We start from the raw sequence: 20,195 nt of genomic DNA on the forward strand, positions 1-20,195 counted from the left end.
ACGCAGATGACCTGTCAACCGCTCGGCCTGAAGAGCAGCAAGTCTACCTCGACATCGGCATTATGTCCAGTGCAGGACAAAGGCCTCTCCCATATCCCTACAATCAACCACGTCCTCATTACGCACACACATATGCCTCCCATATCCCTTTAATGAACCATTCCCATTACGCGCACTGCCCATGCCAATTTCTTCTTGATTGCGACTAGGATATCCTTCATTCTCGCTTGTTTACTTACTCTATGCTCTCTTATTATCGTTAAATGTTACACTTATCATTTTATTTTCCATAGCTCGCTGCAGTGTCGTATGTTTAGATAAACTGTTTTCATCAGCCTCCACGTTCTGCTCTATGAGTTAGTACATGCGAGATGCAGCTTTTGCATACTTTTATTACTAAGGATACTGTAAAGCTGCTAGTCATGACCGGAGGGCACCTTCCAAATTCACTCCACCACGTCGTTACTCTTCTAGTTATTTCCATTGTCGGGGAACGAATGAGCAGTCACTACCTGCCCCGTCACCTCGGCGCCTATCTGAACGGTTGTTCCCTTCGGAGACGATTGAACATTACTTTCGATGTTCCTCGACAAAGCGGGTCCAATGAAGCGGGGAACACTAACGTTTCGCTGCTATTCTCGGAGTTGGCATGTGCGGTTGAAGCTCGCGTGAGACGCATGATGGAAACACGTCGGGCGGATTTTCGGGTGTACGACGCGTCACGGAAACGAATAGCTAAGGCTCGAAAGCGGATTGAGACGCAAGCGCGGCACAGGGCGTTCACATGAACGTTCATGGTGAAGAAATGGGCCGAGGCCAAGCGCAAGGAGCGCGCAAGTTTCGAGGTGCTAGCGCGTGATTTCCAAGCACCCGTAAAGAGGGCAAGATCCAGTAACCGCAAAAGCACAACGGAAAACCTGTTTGCTCATTGTCGGTATTAACACGAATGTGTAATCGGCCTGTAACCTTTGCTGTTAGTTTCGCGCTGCGTTAATACTGCCGCAGCTACCAGACGTTGCCACACAATCCAATAAGTGGCTAAGGAACGTCCATGTCTGTATTCTTTCTGACTGCACTCGGCGAGCTCGGTGAACTGAGGGCTTTTTCTTAGTAGCGATTGTCTGCATGCTGTAAAAAACATCATCCGCCGCCGCTCAGTGGTTATGATGCTCGGCTGCTGACCCGAAAGTCGGGGTTTCGATCCCGGCCACGGCGGTCGCATTTCGATGGAGACGAAATGCTAGTGGCCCATGTACTGTGAACTATATGTGGTCGAAATTATCCGGAGCCCTGCACTACGATATCCCTCATGGCCTCAGTCACTTTGGGACGTTAAACCCAATAAAAAACCAAACCAAAAACCATCACCTCTGAAAACAATGTCGTTGCATGTTGGTGTGCATTTATTAATAAATGTTCGATGCCATAAAGTGATAAACAGCGCTCGTCCCAGAAAAAAGCTTCCAGTTTCACCTTTACCATCGTTTTTTTTACTGTAATCCGACACTACGCGACCATCTCCTCCGTCCACTGCCATATTGGAAGATATCGGGAGATTGAAAGCCTCAATGCTCTAGAACTAAGGATTCTAATCTTAAAAAAAAGCATTGTCTGTTCTAGTGCCTAAAGCCAACTAGACCAGAATAAAAAATTCAGGGGGCACTTTGACTGTCTAAAGTGCGTAGAGGCGAAAGTGTTTTCCGCACCACTTTGACTGCTTCTGTGGCACTGGTGGCGTCACATGTAATTGGGTACTAATTGCTAAGTGATTTCAAATCACTAATTAATGGTTAATTACTGATTAATGCCTGAATACTAATTAACTGCTAATTAATGCTTAAGCTTCGCCTTTAGGAGTGGAACGCGACAGCGTGTTGTAGCGCTGCCAGGGAGTCCACGGAACGCCACCACCCGTTCGGCGCGATGCCTTGGCCTTTGAACGCAACGCTTTTTGAGGAAAGGAAATGGCGCAGTAATTCTCTGTTATCTCGGTCAAAATTCAAGGAGGGTGCACTTTTGTGACCTAAAGTGTGGTCACTGATGTGTGGTTAAGATGTTAAGCTTCGCCTCTAAGAGTAGAACGCGACAGCGTCTTGCAACGCTGCCGGGGAGTCCACAGAACGCCATCGCCCATTCGGTTCTACGCCTCGCTCGTCGGTAAATTGGTTTTTGAGGAAAGAAAATGTATGAGTCTCTCATATCTCGGTGGACACCTAAACCTCTCCGGAAGGAAAGGGAGGAGGATGGGAGTGAGCGAAGACACCGTATTCACTAGACGCGCCTTTGTTCATTCCAAACCATGGAGCTAGCATGGCGATGTGGATAGCATGCTCGTCTCGCACTCCGAAGGCCGGGGTTCGATTCCCGAGCTCGACCAATTTCGTACGCGTTTTTATTTATTTATATGGCCTGACTATAAAAGTAAATTAGGCTAATTGGGTAATTAGGTAATTAACTAAGCTCAGTCCCACTTATTTGGAGGATCACTATATGATCCCTTCAATTGGTTGCATGGTTACTAGCGAAAGTACAATTGGCCCCGTTTGAAATTGGCGCACTGTTACGTCACGACCATTTCGACCAACTGAAAAGCGTGACATTCTCTGTCGACAACTGCTGCTTACAACGATGAGACATTAAAGGCTTTCGCCTTAATAATATAAATATGGACGCGACTGCGCCATGCGTGGGAATTGAACCCGCGGCGCCGAGAACAGATCAGTTCCGCTGGCCACTGCACGAGAGCAGTATGCTTACGCCACAGCCGATCACGCCTCGTGTTTAACTGCTATTCACTTGAGCATATCGTCGACATCAGCAGCATCCACCCGTGGCCAATGGATCGACAGCACACTCCTATCGCAGTGCCCTCATAAGGTTCGTTAAGCGCTCCCACAATTTTATAGACCGCTACCACTAATGACTGCAATAACGATTTCGCCGAAATTTGCTTCAAGCCTGAACTTGGAACCCTAGCCTCGAAACGAAAGGAATAAAACGCGACGAGCTGGAGCGCATGCTTGGCATTTGGAAGAGAAAGATAAATCGGCCGTAAGTTCCTATATGAAGTGCTATTTACTGGTCGTTAGGTTAGCGTATTTTTTTTCTGAATTTGGGTTCTTACTTTACTTTGTCCCTTGAGGAAAGCAAATGGCGCTGTGACTATGTTGGACACCTCAACCACGCCGTGAGGGAATGAAGAACGATTGGAAAGAAAAAAGAAAAAACGAAGAAAGGAAGTCATAAATCAAGAAGGTAAAAAGAAAGAAAGAATGAAAGGAAGAAAAAGAAAGAAAGGAAGAGAGAAGGAAGGAAGGAATGAACGAAAGCAAGAAAGCGGTGCCGTGGTGAAGGCCTCCAGAATAATTTCGACCACCTGGGGATCTTTAACGTGCACTGACATCGCAGAGCCCATGGGTGCCTTTCCTTCGAAACGTGGCTGCCGCGGCCGGGTTCGAACCCTGGAACTCCGGCTATTGCGGACAATTACCTACGCTTGTATCGACTGTCCGTGTTAATATGGGCGAGCCGTGCGGACGACTACGCGAAACCCCATTTGTGATATAGAAAGCGGAAATAGACTTTCTCTCTGATATGTGATGTTTCTTCAGCTAAAGCTGTTATAGATTTGCCTTAGTTATATAGCTCTGCGTTCAACCATGAAATCTACAGCGTCAGCCGTAAGACCTTTAATTACTGATTGAATTAACTGAAAGTATCCTAAATATGACATTTTTGTTTATACATTTATATTTATTTAATTCAACAGCCACCTGCCAATCGTGGCATGTGGCGACCACCTGTCTCGGTGGGCAGGAGTGAAAGGGAGAAAACGGCAACCTGCCCTTTTGCTCCGGTACGCCTGGTGTTGACTGTTTGAGGGCGTAAACAGTGCATTTTATAGTACCTCATTAAAGACTGCATTTTATAGCGCAGTTCTTTGGCGCCCGTTCCTGGGTTTCGCGGCGTCGCCGTTGTCCCTGGTAACCAGCTCCGCAGCCGGGACAGCGCGCCGCTCTTGCTGCGTGCGCTCCTGGCGCCATTTCTCCCGTACGCCCAAGCCAAAGCCGCCCAAGCCGTTCGCCACTTCGTGCAACCCCCCCCCCCCCTTTCCCGCCCTCTTCCTCCGTCGCGACGACCGCGCGATAGCGCGTGGTGTTCTCCGGTTGCCGAAGCGCCGTTTCGGCATCAGCGGATCACGGTGCGTGCATCCCAAGCCGAAAGGCCGAACCAACTTCAATTGACTCGCTTAGTGCACTGCACGGGCTCGGGCCGGCCAAAAAGCCCGCGGGCCGTGCCGGGCCGGGACATGATCTGTTTTGGCGGGCCTGGGCCGGGCTCGGGCTTAAAGCTGCGGACCCCAGCCGGGCTTGGGTCCGTATAGAAACGGCTGGTGTCCGACTATTCATTCACTACTGCAGAGTGTAGTACACAACTGCGGCATAGGAGCAGCGACGCGGATGAGCTATGGGTTATAGTACGCGCTGAGAAAAAAATTAAGCTTTATTCATTGACTTATTTATTTCCTTATTTCCACGCCGCGGTGCTTAGTGGTCAAAGCGCTTGATTACTGAGCCGGGGAACCAGGGTTTGCTCCTAGCCTCGGCGGCCGCAATGCTATTTAGGCGGCAAGCATGACAGCCATGTACTTTGTAGTATAATTGCTCGTTGCAGAAACCCGGGTAGTCGGAATGATACGGAGCCCTCTGCTTCGGTGTCTCTCACAGCCTGACTCCCCTTGGGCCCTTAAGCCCCCAAGACATAGCTTTTATTTTATAGCTGTATTTTCTCATGTGAGAAAATTCACAAACTAAAGCGCGTTTGGTTTTCTTTTTGATCAGCTGACCGGAACGTCTCGTACATGAAATAGCCACAAAAGCTCGCGAGAGTTTGTGAATCTCGTCACATAACCACATCTATTCCTACTTGCTTCTTCAGCCTGGTTGACATGAGAAATGTTTTCCCCTGTAAGTTATCACGTGGTTCGCGCGTTATCTTCTGCTCCACCAACAAGAGTAAAGTTTAATCGGTCTTAATTGGCCATTGACGTTCGTCATCCCAAAACATACCTAAACAGTATTAGAAATGCATTCGGGAAAGACATATTAGTTTAGGACGCTTATAGTCTTTAAAACACACACCGTGAAATACTCAAGCCTTTTAGCTTTTCGTTTCTGCTGAAAGGCGACCAGTTCGGCTAGGATTTCAACCTGTGAGATCGCGTTCACTAAAAAAATGTCATCTTACTGCTTGCTAGGCGGCTTTTATGTTTATACTTCGCGGGCGGCAAAATATAACTGATTAAAATCATGGGAGAATGCAAAGTAGTCCATTACGCGCGTATGCAGCCCTTTTTATTTGGCTCTCGTCACCTTCGAGTTTATCTTTGCGCACCTACACGAGAACAGTGTCCAATAGAGGGCCTGGCGAGCACTACTCTTAATCACTTCCTTCTGGGTCAAAAAGAACCAACTTTCTGCAAGCCAAACTGTGGTTTCAGAACCTTTGTCGGCCAGTTTCTTATCGGTCTAGTAGCAGTCTATTTGCTCAGAGTGAGGAGTATGCCTCAAGCGTTACTGTGAGACGGGCCGGGCCGGGCCCTGGCCGGGCCCGGGCTGGGCTTCACTCCGGGATTCACGGACCGGGCCGGGCTCGCTAGAGCGATAATTAAGCGGGCCTGGGCCGGGCCCGGGCTTGAAGCCGCGGGCCTGTGCCGGGCTCGGGCTTCCGGTCTCGGGCCCGGGCCGGGCTTGGGCCTCAAATTGAGCACCGTGCAGTGCTCTAGCACTCGCTAGCAGCGTCAGCGGCATCAGTAAGTAGCTGCTATCTCTCCGCCGCGCAGCGCAGAACCAGGCATTGGTGCAGCAAGTCGAGCATATATCGATCTATTTCTCTGTCCACAAAGCTCCCTTCGTGACAGTCAAGAGCTATTAGTGGAGTGTTTCTTGAAGAAGGAATATATGTCACATTATCAAGTTTTCTGTAATTGTACATACATTTCTTGCTCAAATTGATTGCCTCGGTCGATCGAAAGGCTGGAACAGCTGATGTGCTACGCTCGAATTTCGCAGTAGGAATTAGCGTAATCCTCGGCAATTTTTTCTCCGTTCCTCTGGCCTTCATCGTGCGAATTACATGTTCCATCTCTCTTGTGAATTGCCGCAATACGAGCTAAATCTAGAGCTCTTAATGCGGAAACATTATATGTCGCATTAGCAAAAAAGCCGCCGCCTATCGCCGTCTATGGCACGAAATTCGGGTGTCGTCACGACGCCGGTGTACGATGCCCCATGTTAGGGAACATGTATAGTCAGTAATGATGAAACTTAACGCACTATGACCAATGAAAGTCATGACTCGCAGTCGTAGTCATGAATCGTAGTCATTATGCAACTTATCATTGCTGAGTCCTTTGCAAGAAACGTAGTGTGAGGTGTATACAGTGTGTACAAAATATGCATATCTGGTCATGACGCATGACTCAGCACTTCACTTTTGCAAACTAGCATGACTCAGCCCTTTAAAGGAATATAATGTAATAATGTGACGTGCATAGATTTTGTACAAACTATGCATGGTCATATCTCGTAGTCATAGCCATGAGTAATAGTCATTCTCCAGCGTAGCATGACTCAGCAGTTTAATTCATTCGCACTCTCACACTAAACGCTCCTAAGTGTCTCAGCTGAATTTTCACTTTGCGCTTTCACTTCTAGCAAGGGCTCAAGAAAAGTTGAAAGTAGACAGGTGGTGACCGTGGAGACGGTGTACAATGGACCTCCAGGAACCAGTCTTCCCGTACAGGGATCCGCGTTGCAGCCGTCTTTCTAAGGAGTCAGAAAACTATTCCTCGCCATAAACATGCAGGGGCACCGTCTGGGGCTGCCACCTCACTAAGTTAGTAGAAAATGCAGAAATTATTTCCTAAGCTCTCTCCCGAACGAAAAATACAATTATGCTACCTATTCAGAAAAAAATACTAGCGGTACATGACCTGTCTTGGAGATGCCAGTGTGCTCGAACCTTCCGAATAAAATCTGATGAGCGTCTCCAAGCGCTGAAATTTTGATTCAAAAAGTGTCGCCAAAAGACGAACTCTAGTGGAGTAATATCTCGTTTTCCAGTCTCCAAAACACTCATTTTCCATGCAACCCTTAAGAACATTTGAGCAACACGTACTGTTTCTTTTAGTATTTATTGCCTCACGGTACGTGGGGCCCACAGTAAAATTGTCTATGAAATCCATGCACGTAGTACTTGGTACGTGCGTTAAATATCCTGAGTAATCATCAGAGGAGCTGCATGTCTTTTCGTCGGATTACTTACTTTGAGTAGGTCCAGCTGAAAGACGTCGTAGTGTGACACCAGAAGTAGAGCCAGTCCGTAGCACAGTGCCGGCACTCGCATCCAGGCGAGTACGAAAAAGACGGCGTGCTCGGCGACGAAGTAGGCGGCGGTCATCCAACTCAACTTGAACGACACGAAGAGCAGTGAGAAGGCAACGTGGTAGTGCGGCAGCAGCTGCGTACAAGCCAGACATTGCACAAGGAGTTAAAGACGCTGTTACGCGTGAGTACCGATTTTAGGTGTTCGCAAGAACTGATACCTGATATAACAAGGTTAGTGACTCAAGTGCTTCGCTTGGAGCTATTGTGCTGTGTACCTATCTTGATACTCTTCTTATGTCAACTAGGAAACGCTTTTAAGGTATGAGGTCACTTTGTTGCAAAGGTTTTTAATAACAGATACAAACATCACACTAGCGGCCTACCTTAAAATCCGTATGTTTTTATCCCCTTCAAACAGTTAAATAAGGTGAAAAAATAAACTTTTTATTTGTATTTGCAGAAGATGCTGCCATAATTCCAAGCAGCATTGCTAGGTTATTTAGGCGCTTTGTAATTCCATTGTGCGCTTCTGTTATGTACTGTATCGATTTTATTTTTCATAATTATTTGGTTTCAACTCTGTGGCTTCGAACCCGTGATTTTGCCACATTTTTAATTTTATAATGTAGTGCTTTTTCTTATTTCTATGCTTTATCAACGTACATCCAGAGCATGTGTAACGCACATCCAAAGCATTAACAACGTACATCCAGGCCTGTGCAAAAATGTGCACATGCCTCAGTTACGCGAGCCAAAATGGAGGAAACAGGTCCTATCTTAAGATAGCATATGAGGAAAAGAAGTGATACAAGATTCAAACAAACGTTGAATGTGCTTATGTGTGTAACAAAGACATACAGCTTAGGTATATATTAATAAAATACATTTTAGGCGCACTTGCAATAACATTCATTGTCAACATCAGCATGATTTCGCCCACTGCACAACAAAGGCCTTTCCCATATCTCTCCAATAAACCCTGTCCTGTGTCAGCCGCAGATGCTAAGCGGTAGTGTTTGAATTTCTAACAATATCGAAAGTATGAAATCAACCGGATATCGGCGTTGCTGCTGCTCAGTACGTTTGATGCGGATCTCAAATGTGCAGTACTTATTAATGAATCCTTGAAAGCAGGAGGCGACTAGCCAAGCGAGCGCAAAATTCTAAAAACATGCATATTTCAATGACATTTTTTTAAAGCAGTTGCGGCGTGGGGAGATAAGGAATATTAACAATATATAGCGGTTCATTATCTTCTGAAGAACCCGTGCACTCGCTATATTCATTTTTACGGTGGTCACCTGAATTAAGTTGCAGTTATTCAGGACAAGCAAAGGGAGAGTGGTGATAAGTTTGAGTTAGTACCCGACTTGGAAGGAGCCACCCACATTGTAACAACACTCCTGCAATCGAAGAGAAGTTTTTACAAACATTGTCGACAGGGCGCACCCACCATTGGAGCGTTGAAAAGGTAACCGTAATCCTGAAGATTATCGCGACTAGAATTTTAATTCCGTGCTTTGGGCAGTTGAACACGTTTGGTACTTCAGCCGGCTCGCTCTTTGCACAGAAAATCATTAATGCAAAAGCGTGCCTAGGTTGTGTCGGCGAGGTTGTGTCCCCAAAACGTGTCCGCAGCTGTTGTTTCGTTCTCAGAAGAGGTAGAATCATACGAATGATGCGAAAAAAATTTGATGTCAGTGGGATGATTAGATATCAATTAGAGCCAGAAATGTTGAAAAACCTTCGAAATAGCGCGGACGTCGGTATAGTGAGTGGACGGAAAAACAGCCGTGGACGGCAAAATAGTGGACAAATAGGCAAATGAGTGAAAATGAATTTTGAAATGAATGGAAGTGTATTTGATGAGTGATAATTAATCTAACAAAAAGTTTGGCATAGATTAATTAGTTGATTAATTATCAGAAATACCATCGGACGGTTGAACAGGCTGGACGGGGATATAGTGAGTGGAAGAAAAAGCGGCGTTGGCGCTAAATGTGAAAATCAAAGTGTGACATTGATGTGAAGGGATGTATGAAGGGGTGTAATCAGAGTCAAATTAATTAGTTAGGCTAATAATTACGCCAATTAGGTGATTAATTAAGGCAAAAACACGGCACTAGAGCATAGGCTGCCACCGTACATCAGCTAAGTTGGCACTGGCGATGAAAAAGTTGAAGACGCGCATAACTGCCTCTCTGGGTCAGAGGAAATCTCAATCACGCTTTCAGGTACTCGGCGGTGGTGCCCATCTACCAACAATTGTGGTTTCGCGCAATATTTCGTGCTGAGCGATGTTAAAGCACCAGCAATTTTTCTTCTGTTCCGTTCTAGGAGCTGTATCCACTGCTTTACAAAAGTTTTCTCTATATGATGCATCGTACAGTCCTTTTTTTCTTGTTACTGAGGCACCCGTACGGGTGCCGAAAAGCACACGGGTTTTCTTTTTCGTGCAACATTTGGCGAGTACATGTTTTCTGTTAATTCGCTATGAAACGAGCCGCAGAATGGAGGTAGTAAAGGTAAATCTTTTCCATACAGTCTTGGGGCTGATGCTGCAATGGAGTGAAGGAAAATGGTAGAAGGCTTTAATACAGCAAACGTTGCCGTTTGGTAGTGGTTTGTTTGTGAGAGATGTGGGAGAAGCCAGGCCACGCGGTAGTGATTTGACTATTTGTCTGCATTTGCTTTCAAAGGAAATTGACCTTTATAGAATAGCCCTACAGGAAGCTGCTTTTCTAAGAATTTTCTTAGGCAGCGCATTCTTTTCTCTCTGAAAATTTTGTCTCAATACTGATGCGAAGCTGCCGCAGTCAGCTTTGCAGGGTGTGATCACCACATGGCTAGGAAACAATTTACGCTGGGAATATGGTCTAGTCGACCGAAGTTCTAGATCGCTTACCGACGGTACTGAGTGGGCGATTGCTCGGCCAACGACGGAGTGCAGCACCATCCAGGGCCAAGCCGATAAGATGAAGCGCCGCCCATGTCTCCACTCTCGATCGGAAAGGTCCTGCATAAACACAGCCAGTGTTCGATTCATAGTCGCGCATTAAAGTGCAAGCAAGTTAAACACCTTTCTCAATGGGAGTTTCAATTAGAAAAGTGAAGTGGATACTGCCGACCAGGCTCTATTATATTCAACATGGCGATTTTCTACTGCACCCGGCTAGGATGTGGTACGTGTAGGGATTGTGAAACGAACGTGGCGTCTATTAGTATACTTTCTTTTGAGTTTCATGCCACACTGCAATCTTTCAGGGCTGTCGGCTGTCCTTAGTAAAGTTGTTTCTAATTCACAAAAATACTGAATAATTTGAATTGAATAATTTCAAACTGTCAACTCACGAGAAATACGGCCACGTTCGCGAAAAGAATTTTTTAGCCGCCATTCACAGCTGCATTCTTCGTACGGCGAAGCGAAGTCAGACTACAGTTTCTATGCAGATACTTGAGATGAGCTGTTTGAGCTGGACTGAACAGAATAACTGATATATACCTCCGATCACCTGAAGTATACTTACCCATTTCCTCGTGACACCGTAGTACGGGCTTCTGCCTTGCTGGTAACGGAACCGGTAGGACAACTTCTGTGGAAGGCTTGTGTCTGAAAGGAACAGGGCAGCGGACGGCAGGAACGTTGATAGATCGTCCGTGTTTTTTCTAAGAAAAACAACAAGTTGCACCCTTGATCGCTGAGACAAGACTCCTCACCTATGATAAAGTTCGACTTGGCTGTGTGAGGCTTATAAGAGCATTTGCGAGGATCTCGAGGGCGCTACGCGTACATTATGTTCTATGCGTGCAGTATATTTCCCGTCATCTTACTAGCCAACTGAAAAGTCCACATAAAATTGCATGGTTCTCTCAATGTTCATAGTTTGTTTTATGCAGCAGATTTCCACGTTTGGTGCACCTTTATGTGAGGCAATTTAAAGCACGTTACTTCAATTTTTCGGGACACTTCCCATCCCTTTATCAGATAATTCTTCCAAATCAACTTTGTGGACCTGCATCTCAATTTAGTGGTGCCTTATAATTTTACCAAATGCCCTCTTTTACTTGGTTTTATGTAGGAGGTTTCCACGTTTGGTGCACGTTTATGTGAGACAATTTAATGTACGTTATTTCATTGTTTTTCGTGACAGTTCCCATCCTTTTATCAGATCATTCTTCCAAATTAACTTTGTGAACCTTCATTGCAACTTAGTGCTGTCTTATAATTTTACCTAATGTCCCTCTTTACCTGGCTTCATGCAGGAGGTTTCTGCTTCGGTGTGTTTTTTTTTGACAGTTCTCTTCTCTACTGAGTATACTGACACTCTGTTTCGCACAATACTCTCTTGTACAAGGAGTTAATAACGATGCTGTTTCACCAGCGTATCACGAACTCTCCTTTGCTATCAAGGGTTATGATATGTTGACACGAGTGCGTAAAATACGGGTTTCGTGCTGACCTAAGACGTTTTTCTTTAAACTGCACACAGAAGCTGTGCCTGTTAAATGTGGCGGCATTGAAAAAAAAATTCTCTGCTGTAAATGGTCGTCTATGCGTTGCATCGGAAACTATCGAACGCTGCTTTATTCACTGCAAAGGTGCCATTTTGTTTTGGGACGTACTAGAGAAGAGCCTAAAGAAATAATTTGTTTTAAGTTCCCTCAGTGAGCGGTATTTTAGGGTAATTAAACATGACCACGAACCCTATGACGTGAATTTCCTGCATGGACTTCACAACCCGCGGAAAACGTGCATGATGGACCGGAATGCTGAGCCTGTCGTTTCCTGCTTAAAGTACTTTCGGCAGATGATGCTGCAGCTGAAGGAGATTTACGATGAAAGTGAGTTTACGCCGGATTGTGTTCGTTTTTAGAAGTGCTGTTTCTAAATTTTTAGCTTTGGTAGCTGTGTTTAGTTGTGTTTTTCCTTGGGCTCCTGTAGCGCAGGAACTAGCTCGGTACTTTGTAAATATTTTTTGTGTATTTCTTGTTCCAGAACATAAACGCGTGCAATTAATTCCGTGTTCGTACAAAGATGCTGCCTTAGTCAAGGGGTTGGGCCTCCGTCTACTGGCATCTACTGCGCAAAGGTCAGCCGTTCGACGCATGTGTTATCATATGTTTTTTCTTTCTATGCTTTCTTCCTTTTTTCAGCGCTGCTATTCATTTTAGAAATGCAAAAACAAAAAAGAAAACGCCGGCTGGGCCTTTTCCTTTCTTCTTTCGAACCATTTTATTAGGGTTAGATTAATAATGTACTGTCAGCATCAACGCTGCGACGGCGTACTCGGCGCCGTCCGCGAAAAGGTGGCGCTCTTGTTGTTGCTAAGGCTCCCGGTGTTACGGTACCAGACTGTGGTATGCTAAAACTGTTTGCGGGCTCCCGGTGATTCGGTAACAGCAAAGGTAGCAGGGTGCACAGTACGCTAAAGCTATCTAATATTCCGGTGTCGTGGTTCAATTAGACAGCGGCCAGCTCCTATCTTGGAGCCAGACGGGTACGCCATGACTTTGTTGTGCGCCACCCCACGACAATTCGACATTAAACAAGATGGCTGTGGTTCAACTCGGCTCAGCCAGGTTATATGGAGCGAAAGACAACCGAAACAGCGGCCGATGTCGAAGCGGAGACGTTGGCAGCATCCGCTTGATACTCTTGTTGTCTGTGCCGCTGGTTGTCCAGACGTACCTCCCGTTCTTCGTTCGCTTCATCAACTAGACCAGCCCGCTTTTGAAACTTATTTGTAGTCAACGCGGATTCGTGACATCCTCTGAAGGAATCGCTAGAAGCAGCCCGGTGCCTGCATTGGTCAGTCGACGAACTCACCCCGGTGAACGGTTCTGGCTCCATGTAGCGCTCCAATGAGCACTGGTGTTTATTTAGCAAGAGGGAATAGCGTTTTTATCTATTATACTTTGATTATGCAGTTATGATAGATTAGGTATTATGCGATCACGATGTGCAAGTTCAGTCCCCGGAGCGCTGCTATTTATTGTTTACTGTTTCTTTTTGTCTCAAGATGAGACGTTTTTCTTTAATCTTTTAAAACTGCTTGCTGTTCAAATTGTATATATTGTTTACTTTTGCACTTGTACACTTTTGTACCATCTCTTGGCCTCAAAAAACTGCAACCCCTCCCCTCAGACAAAGTTCTATGCGTGGAACCGGTGAGGTTCTTGAATAAAGGAATAAATATAATTAGCGCGACCAGAAATCATCCGTTAAGACATAAGAACATGCGGACCAATCTTTGGGCGGACGTGAAATAACTAGCTATTCCTTAGGTCTTCGTCCAAGCTCTGGCAAACATGCATTTTATGCATATTTAATTGTGGTTGCGTGATTGTATGGTTACCGAAAGGTCAGAGGGTTGTCGCGTATTATGATTGCAGATATTCCGTACCCACGCGATGTCGCTGCCATCTGGTTTCCCATGTTTTCTTTCTGTTTGTATATTTAAATGAATTCTGTTGCTTGAAACTCTGCCTTATCCGTCACTTTATGATGACCTGCCTACTCAAGCCGTCTTCTGCACAGCTTGTGGGATGGGTTCGTTACCATTTATCAAGGACCCATTATTTTCGACAAGTACCGTTCAGTTTTCGTCAACTGCACGTCTAGGGATAGTGAACAGAGTCTCAGTTTAGTCTCCGTGTTCTACAAAGACGCCAACTCGATGTCACTGAGCCGTGCATTAGAGACATCATGTTTTCAAACAAACAAATAGAAGCTTCTATGAATGACACCGGTCCTGTTCTAAAATATTTAAACTGACGCAGTGTTACTTCACATGTAATTTTATTCATATTGAACTGAGTGGAATCACAGCATCAAGTATTCATGCCGCTATTGACGCGAGCATCACTGCAGCCTGATTTTATTAACAAAAAATATAAGTACTTGTTGAGGTTTGTAACGACGTCACACTGATGTCATCGCTGCGTCGTGAACGCTATAAATGAAATGGATTCATCGAACGCGTGTTCGTATTGTTAAAACGCACGTAGACACGCTTGAAAAGCTACGAGCTGCTTCTTAGAACTCAGAAATGTAATTTATGGGGAAAGTATATAGAAGGTCTACGGCCTCAGCATCTCTTTACGATGTAAGCAGTGGCGGTTTCACGGGGCTTGCGGCACGGCCAACCATACTGGCAGCAGAAGAGGGTCAAATAGCACGAGCCGCGGGCTCCACTATCCTTGTGATAAAAAGAATAAAGCTGGGACCGTTTGTGTAAGAATTATTTTCGTTCTCTCTTCAGTTTTTCGTCTTTCGATGGTTGCACATGATGAGTGACGTGATGCTGGTCGCAGCAGGATAACTCAACAAGGGGAAGCTTTGGGCCAGTTGGTCAGACATGTTGGGGAGGAGGAATAACCGCAAACTTGACAGGACTGAAGATCGAGAAGAGGACAGGACGAGCGGTAACTAGCAACTGAAGTTTATTGAAAAAAGACATGTTGCAGCAAAGGTTGTATCTGCGCATAGCGTAGGGGAACTAAGATAGTGACACGTGGAACACACAAGATAATTAATGATATACATCAAAACGAACAAGAAATGAACAAAAAACAACAAAGAAATGCCCGTCACAGGTTTAACAGAAACCGGGTCTCTTTATCTAAAAGCGCCACAGAAGGCTCACTCACACACATATCAAGCCCAAGTTTGCGCATGTGTGCCGCTTCTAAAATCTCTCTTTCGAGCCTCGACCTGCCCCTTCCGATGATGGTGGCACTGCAGGGAATGCGATGGCTGCTACCCACAGTTCAACAAAGCCACCATCATCGGAAGGGGCAGGTCGAGGCTCGAAAGAGAGATTTTAGAAGCGGCACACATGCGCAAACTTGGGCTTGATATGTGTGTGAGTGAGCCTTCTGTGGCGCTTTTAGATAAAGAGACCCGGTTTCTGTTAAGTCTGTGACGGGCATTTCTTTGTTGTTTTTTGTTCGTTTCTTGTTCGTTTCGATGTATATCATTAATTAGCTTGTGTGTTCCACGTGTCACTATCTTAGTTCCCGTACGCTATGCGCAGATGCAACCTTTGCTGCAACATGTCTTTTTTCAATAAACTTCAGTTGCTAGTTACCGCTCGTCCTGTCCTCGTCTCGATCTTCAGTCCTGTCAAGTTTGCGGTTATTCCTCCTCCCCAACAGGATAACTCCAACGGTGCCACTAACTTGTACGTATAAACGTGCCCCATGTCTATATCGTACAGGAGGATGATGGCGAACTTCGTACGTCTGAAGAGCTTTATCGGCGCTAATCTCGTTTCGGAAAAGCAGCTTTGCTGTGGCAGAGCAACAAATTGGCTCAAAATGATCTCTGCGACTCAGCAGGAGCCTACAACATCCATTGGAGCCTATGCAGCACAGTAGGATGGCTAGTGGCTGTGCGGCGACCAGACTCACCGTGCCGGCGATTGGTCGTCCGCTGCCGACCTGCTGCTGCTTTCGTGTTGCTCAAACTCATGAGCAGTAAAATTAACGTGTAAAAAACATGGCTGGCGGTTTAGCATTGCTAAGCACGAAATAATGTGCGAAAGAACGGCTTTTGCAGGTGGACACACACACCACGTACCTCAAAGGGTGATTGCGGTGACCACTGACGCCCCGAGCCTCTTATGTCCCTTTCCTTTCCTCAAAATAAACGGAATTTAAAACTTACGCTGGAGCTGAGAAAAGAAAAGGCGCATAATTGCCTAAATTTGTAGGTGGAAGCCACCGCCTACTCACAGCGTGACTGTCCACAGACCCAGTGAGCCAGTTACGCGGGCTACTTAGAGGCTTCACACACACAGTTGAAACTCGAGGAGTGCGGCTTCAAGCGCTTTCGCACTAAAAATAGTTCAAAAGTACGACATCTACTGTTTACTCAATCAGGACCTCTGTGTACGACTCCTGCAGTTTTCATGCGCTCTACAATGAAAGAAAACACGAGTTCATTCCTATAACTGCCGTATTTCGGCTTATTGTTTATGGGAGTCGAACGTCCCAAAACGATTCAGGCTCTGAGGGACGCGGTAGTGAAGGGCTCCGGAAATTTCGACCACCTGGGGTTCTTTAACGCGCACTGACATCGCACAGCACACGGGCCTCTAGAATTTCGCCTGCATAGAAATTCGACCACCGGTTTTGTTTCTAACCGCTCACACAGTTCCACACATTCCACACAGTTCGCCAAGCTCATTATAGGCTAACTATTAGCTCAGTGAAAGGTCGAAAGGTAATCAAGGACTTACTCACTTCGCTGGTGGCAAAGTGACCCATTGCGTATGCGACGACAGCAATCCACACGAACCAGTGAAATGCTCGTGATGTAAGGCTGGAAGAAGTGCAAGCGTGAACAACTCGTCCAGTAAATGATTAAATAACAGTTCACAGGCACCGACAAGGGCGCTTACTTCTCTAACAGAGATTACACTTCTACGCTTTTTTTTTGCTTACGCCCAACTGAGCTAGCATCACTTTAAATTAGGTGAGTGAATAGATCAGCAGATAATTTATAATACAATTGAAGCTGGTCTTACCTCAAATACTGCTGATGAAGAAAAAGCTGGCCGCAGCGTTTTTTAAGTTTGCAAGAAACAAAGTGCTTACCCTTGCCTGAGTGGTTAGCCAGCAAAGATTCGGAATACGCGAGAGAGAATATGAATTCCGCTTAAAAATGTCATAAAGCGATTGCGTGAGAAGCGATGTGAAGCGTAAATTTTCCCTTCAAAATTCGCATTCTTGCAAAAAAGAGGAAAAAGTGACTAAGGGGCACCGTTACTACGTGATGTGGAGCGTAGGGGTGTTCAGATAAAATACACAAGAAAATTATTAGGTGGAGGACATTTGCTGAACCGCCATGTTGGTAGTGAAATGTATTGTAACTATGTGGCTGCCCAATTACAAAGAAATAAGACAACATCGGAGATTAGGGATAAAGAAGACTCAAGTAAGTAATATAAAACGAAGAATTAGGTAATGTGAACTCGGAGGAGCAGTGGAAGATAGCGGGAGAGCAGATTTGTATATCAATACAAGAACATGTTGGATTTTACATCTAACCGCAATGTTATAACCGGTGCTAACTGTTCTACTAAACAAGGACAATCCATTCACAGCAGCGTCAGCTGCAGGCATTGCATGCGTTAATATCGCGAATGCTAGAGTGCGGCGCTGAGAACGCGTCGCTTCACAGAAATGAATGCAACCGTTGTCACAACAGGCAGAACGCCGTAAGGTGGATATGCATGCTGTAAAAGACAACACACACACACACGCAGAAGTTCTGTGCAAATACATTTTCCAGCGACAAGTTGTTCATAGACGCAAATTTTTAATATATCTAAGATTCTATTAAAACTATCAATAGATTCACAGATTTTCCCTCGACATGCTTGCGCTTTTTCGGTGTTATTATTTTTGCTACAGTCAGAAATCTTCCCCTTTGGTTTTTTATGGGAGTCTTAACCACTCGATAAGAGCGATGGGCACACTTTAAAATAATTTTTTATACATCGAAAAAGTAGACGATTACCTTCAATACTGCCATAAGGGTGCCTTACAATATTCCTCGGCTGTATCAGAATTAAAACTGGATACAAAGAATCCAGGACGGAGGCTACCTTAGTTCCACGTTTCAAATCACTCTGATCTTAACAAAAGAGGATGTGCACGTCGGATGCGTTCCTACCCGGACTCAGAACGGCAACCATCACTGTTACATATGCGCCCCTGATCTTGTCCGTAAGAAAACTCAGGCACGGCAAGTAAAGCAGTTTTTCTGTAGGAGCGAAGACTAACGCTAGTGTTCAACGTTCTTCCCAAACCTTGCTTAGGAAACGCAGGTATCATAAGAACATTAGCCATTCGTGTATTTAATGCACGTAAGAGATTACCGAGGGGCGATAGCAGCTAGATTATTAGATCGATGTTTGGATTTTATTCATGGATTTCTCGCCTCTACACGCGGCTTCAGTTTTACGAATGTGATAAACAAATTGGCTTCGGTTTTCACAGCGTCTGTCAAGAGCCAACATAATATATTGCGTCCAGCTAAAGCATTTGCGAAGTCGTAAAACTGTACCTATTTTTGCAAATGACATCTTAAATTTGCTTTCGTGCAAAAGTCATTAAATCCGCTTATCCTTCAATGAAGCCCCCTTACCTATTTACTGTTTGATATCACTCCTATGATCTGTGTAGGAAGTCAGCAACTGCGTTCTGAAAAGCACCGTATTGTACGTATCTTCTGCATTAGGAGCAGCTGTTACTTAAAAAAAAAGACGCCAGGCTGTGGGCTCACTGTTCCGAAAAAGCAGTTCAACCGCAGCCCAGAAACCAACAAGTAATCGCAGAAGTTACCTGTTCTATTACATAAATAAGGAATTGTTCGGAACACACAAACCACTTTACCTTTGGTATTGGAAGCTGTGTCGGTGGTCTAAACACATTGTAGTTTGTTTCTCAGCCATCACAACGGCAATGTAGAACTGCTCAAGATCCGTCTCCCACCGTTGGTAATCATGAATACTTGCACAGACTATCTCTACTCTACGCCTCAAGCAGTTGGCGTGCTACGAGCGTCGAGAAATTCGATGACCCCAGACCGCAAATGTCTGCAGCTGTCAGCGCGACGCGGATTTCAAGAAAACAGGTGGCAACAGTAGAGTGCGATATGGCGACAGCTTCGTTATTCTCGGCTTTACAAGTGATGAAACGCTTTAAGAGCGCGCACCAAGCTGGCTGAAGCTCGAAAGGTCAAACAGCTAGAACGTACATCTAAAAAGACGTGAAGAAAAGGCCAGCGAGTCTCTGGAAGTGAAATCAAGATATTGTAAATAGCGGGAGAATATTGTATATCTCTGGCAAGCGTATATAGAGCGGAAGCCTCTTGTCATTTCCTGTGGTGCCTCGTTTGCACGTTGGCAAAAGCTGTTCTTCGAAGGAAGACTTCGTGTATACGGCGAAATGTTGTTTGCGTTGGCATAACAAAGTGTGATTTGGTTTATTGGGGTTTAACGTCCGAAAGCGATTCAGGCTCTGAGTTTCTTTTCTTGTACCTCGACTGTATTGAAAAAAAAAATAGTAAATTTTCCGTCCTTACAACCGATTTTTGTATTATTTTTGGCAATGAACTTGTCTTGTATAAAAAGGAAATTTTGCAGGTACAACCGAGTTTCCTGTAGCGTTATTTTCTCCCTCGTAGCGACAGGACTACAGAGAAATAGGACAACGCTACAAAAAAAAAACTGTCGTTGCGACAAAATTATATTGCCGGAAAGCAGATTTTAGTAGATGAACACCAACACCACGTATGTGAAAGCGCGTTTGAAAGCGTGCTTTCTTTCCTGTAGACACTTGTGCACAGATGGAAGTTGATAAAGGCGATGATTTGCAATGCACAAGTAGAGGGTGTGTTGCAGTTTAACACGAAGTGATAGGATGCAGAGATAGCGTAGTGCTCTCGTGCAGTGGCCAGTGAAGCCCAGCAAACCAAAAACCTCTCAGAGACGTCTAGGTTTTTGGTTTGCTGGGAGCTGATCTGTTCGCGCCGGCGCTGGTTCGAAATCAGTCGCGGCAATTCTTGCTTTATTTTGCTAGGGTGGCAAAGGCTGCCCGCATTCAAAGACTCGCTTACTTCTCGCCATTTTCCGCGTCACGTGATCAAGCTCAGAGGCTTCACCACACATCGGCATTCGCCATGTTGAGAGGTCATCAGGGCTTGCGCACTAAAACCTTTTGTCGCATTTTGGATATGATTCTCTACTTTTTTTTTGTCCAGGGAAGAAATGCAAATTTCAGACCCTAGCAAAACAT

The 20,195-nt window shown here is 45.3% G+C and overlaps 1 protein-coding gene across 1 annotated transcript in view; it reads right to left on the minus strand.

Moving 5' to 3' along the window:
• The window catches only part of LOC149334217 (protein-cysteine N-palmitoyltransferase Rasp-like), a 47,462-nt gene extending 28,466 nt beyond the window's left edge, over positions 1 to 18,996 (minus strand). Inside the window, exons 1-5 of the mRNA XM_089555089.1 lie at positions 18,792 to 18,996; positions 16,631 to 16,713; positions 10,916 to 10,998; positions 10,294 to 10,404; positions 7,327 to 7,521 (exon numbers count right to left, since the gene is read on the minus strand). Of these exons, the coding sequence (XP_089411215.1) occupies positions 7,327 to 7,521; positions 10,294 to 10,404; positions 10,916 to 10,998; positions 16,631 to 16,713; positions 18,792 to 18,850 (531 nt within the window). The 5' untranslated portion in view covers positions 18,851 to 18,996. The remainder of the gene's footprint in view (positions 1 to 7,326; positions 7,522 to 10,293; positions 10,405 to 10,915; positions 10,999 to 16,630; positions 16,714 to 18,791) is intronic.
• Positions 18,997 to 20,195: the final 1,199 nt, after the last annotated feature.

The sequence above is a fragment of the Amblyomma mixtum genome, chromosome 8 (genome assembly GCF_055824585.1).
Source record: "Amblyomma mixtum isolate Tamu chromosome 8, ASM5582458v1, whole genome shotgun sequence".
Lineage (NCBI taxonomy): Eukaryota > Metazoa > Arthropoda > Arachnida > Ixodida > Ixodidae > Amblyomma > Amblyomma mixtum.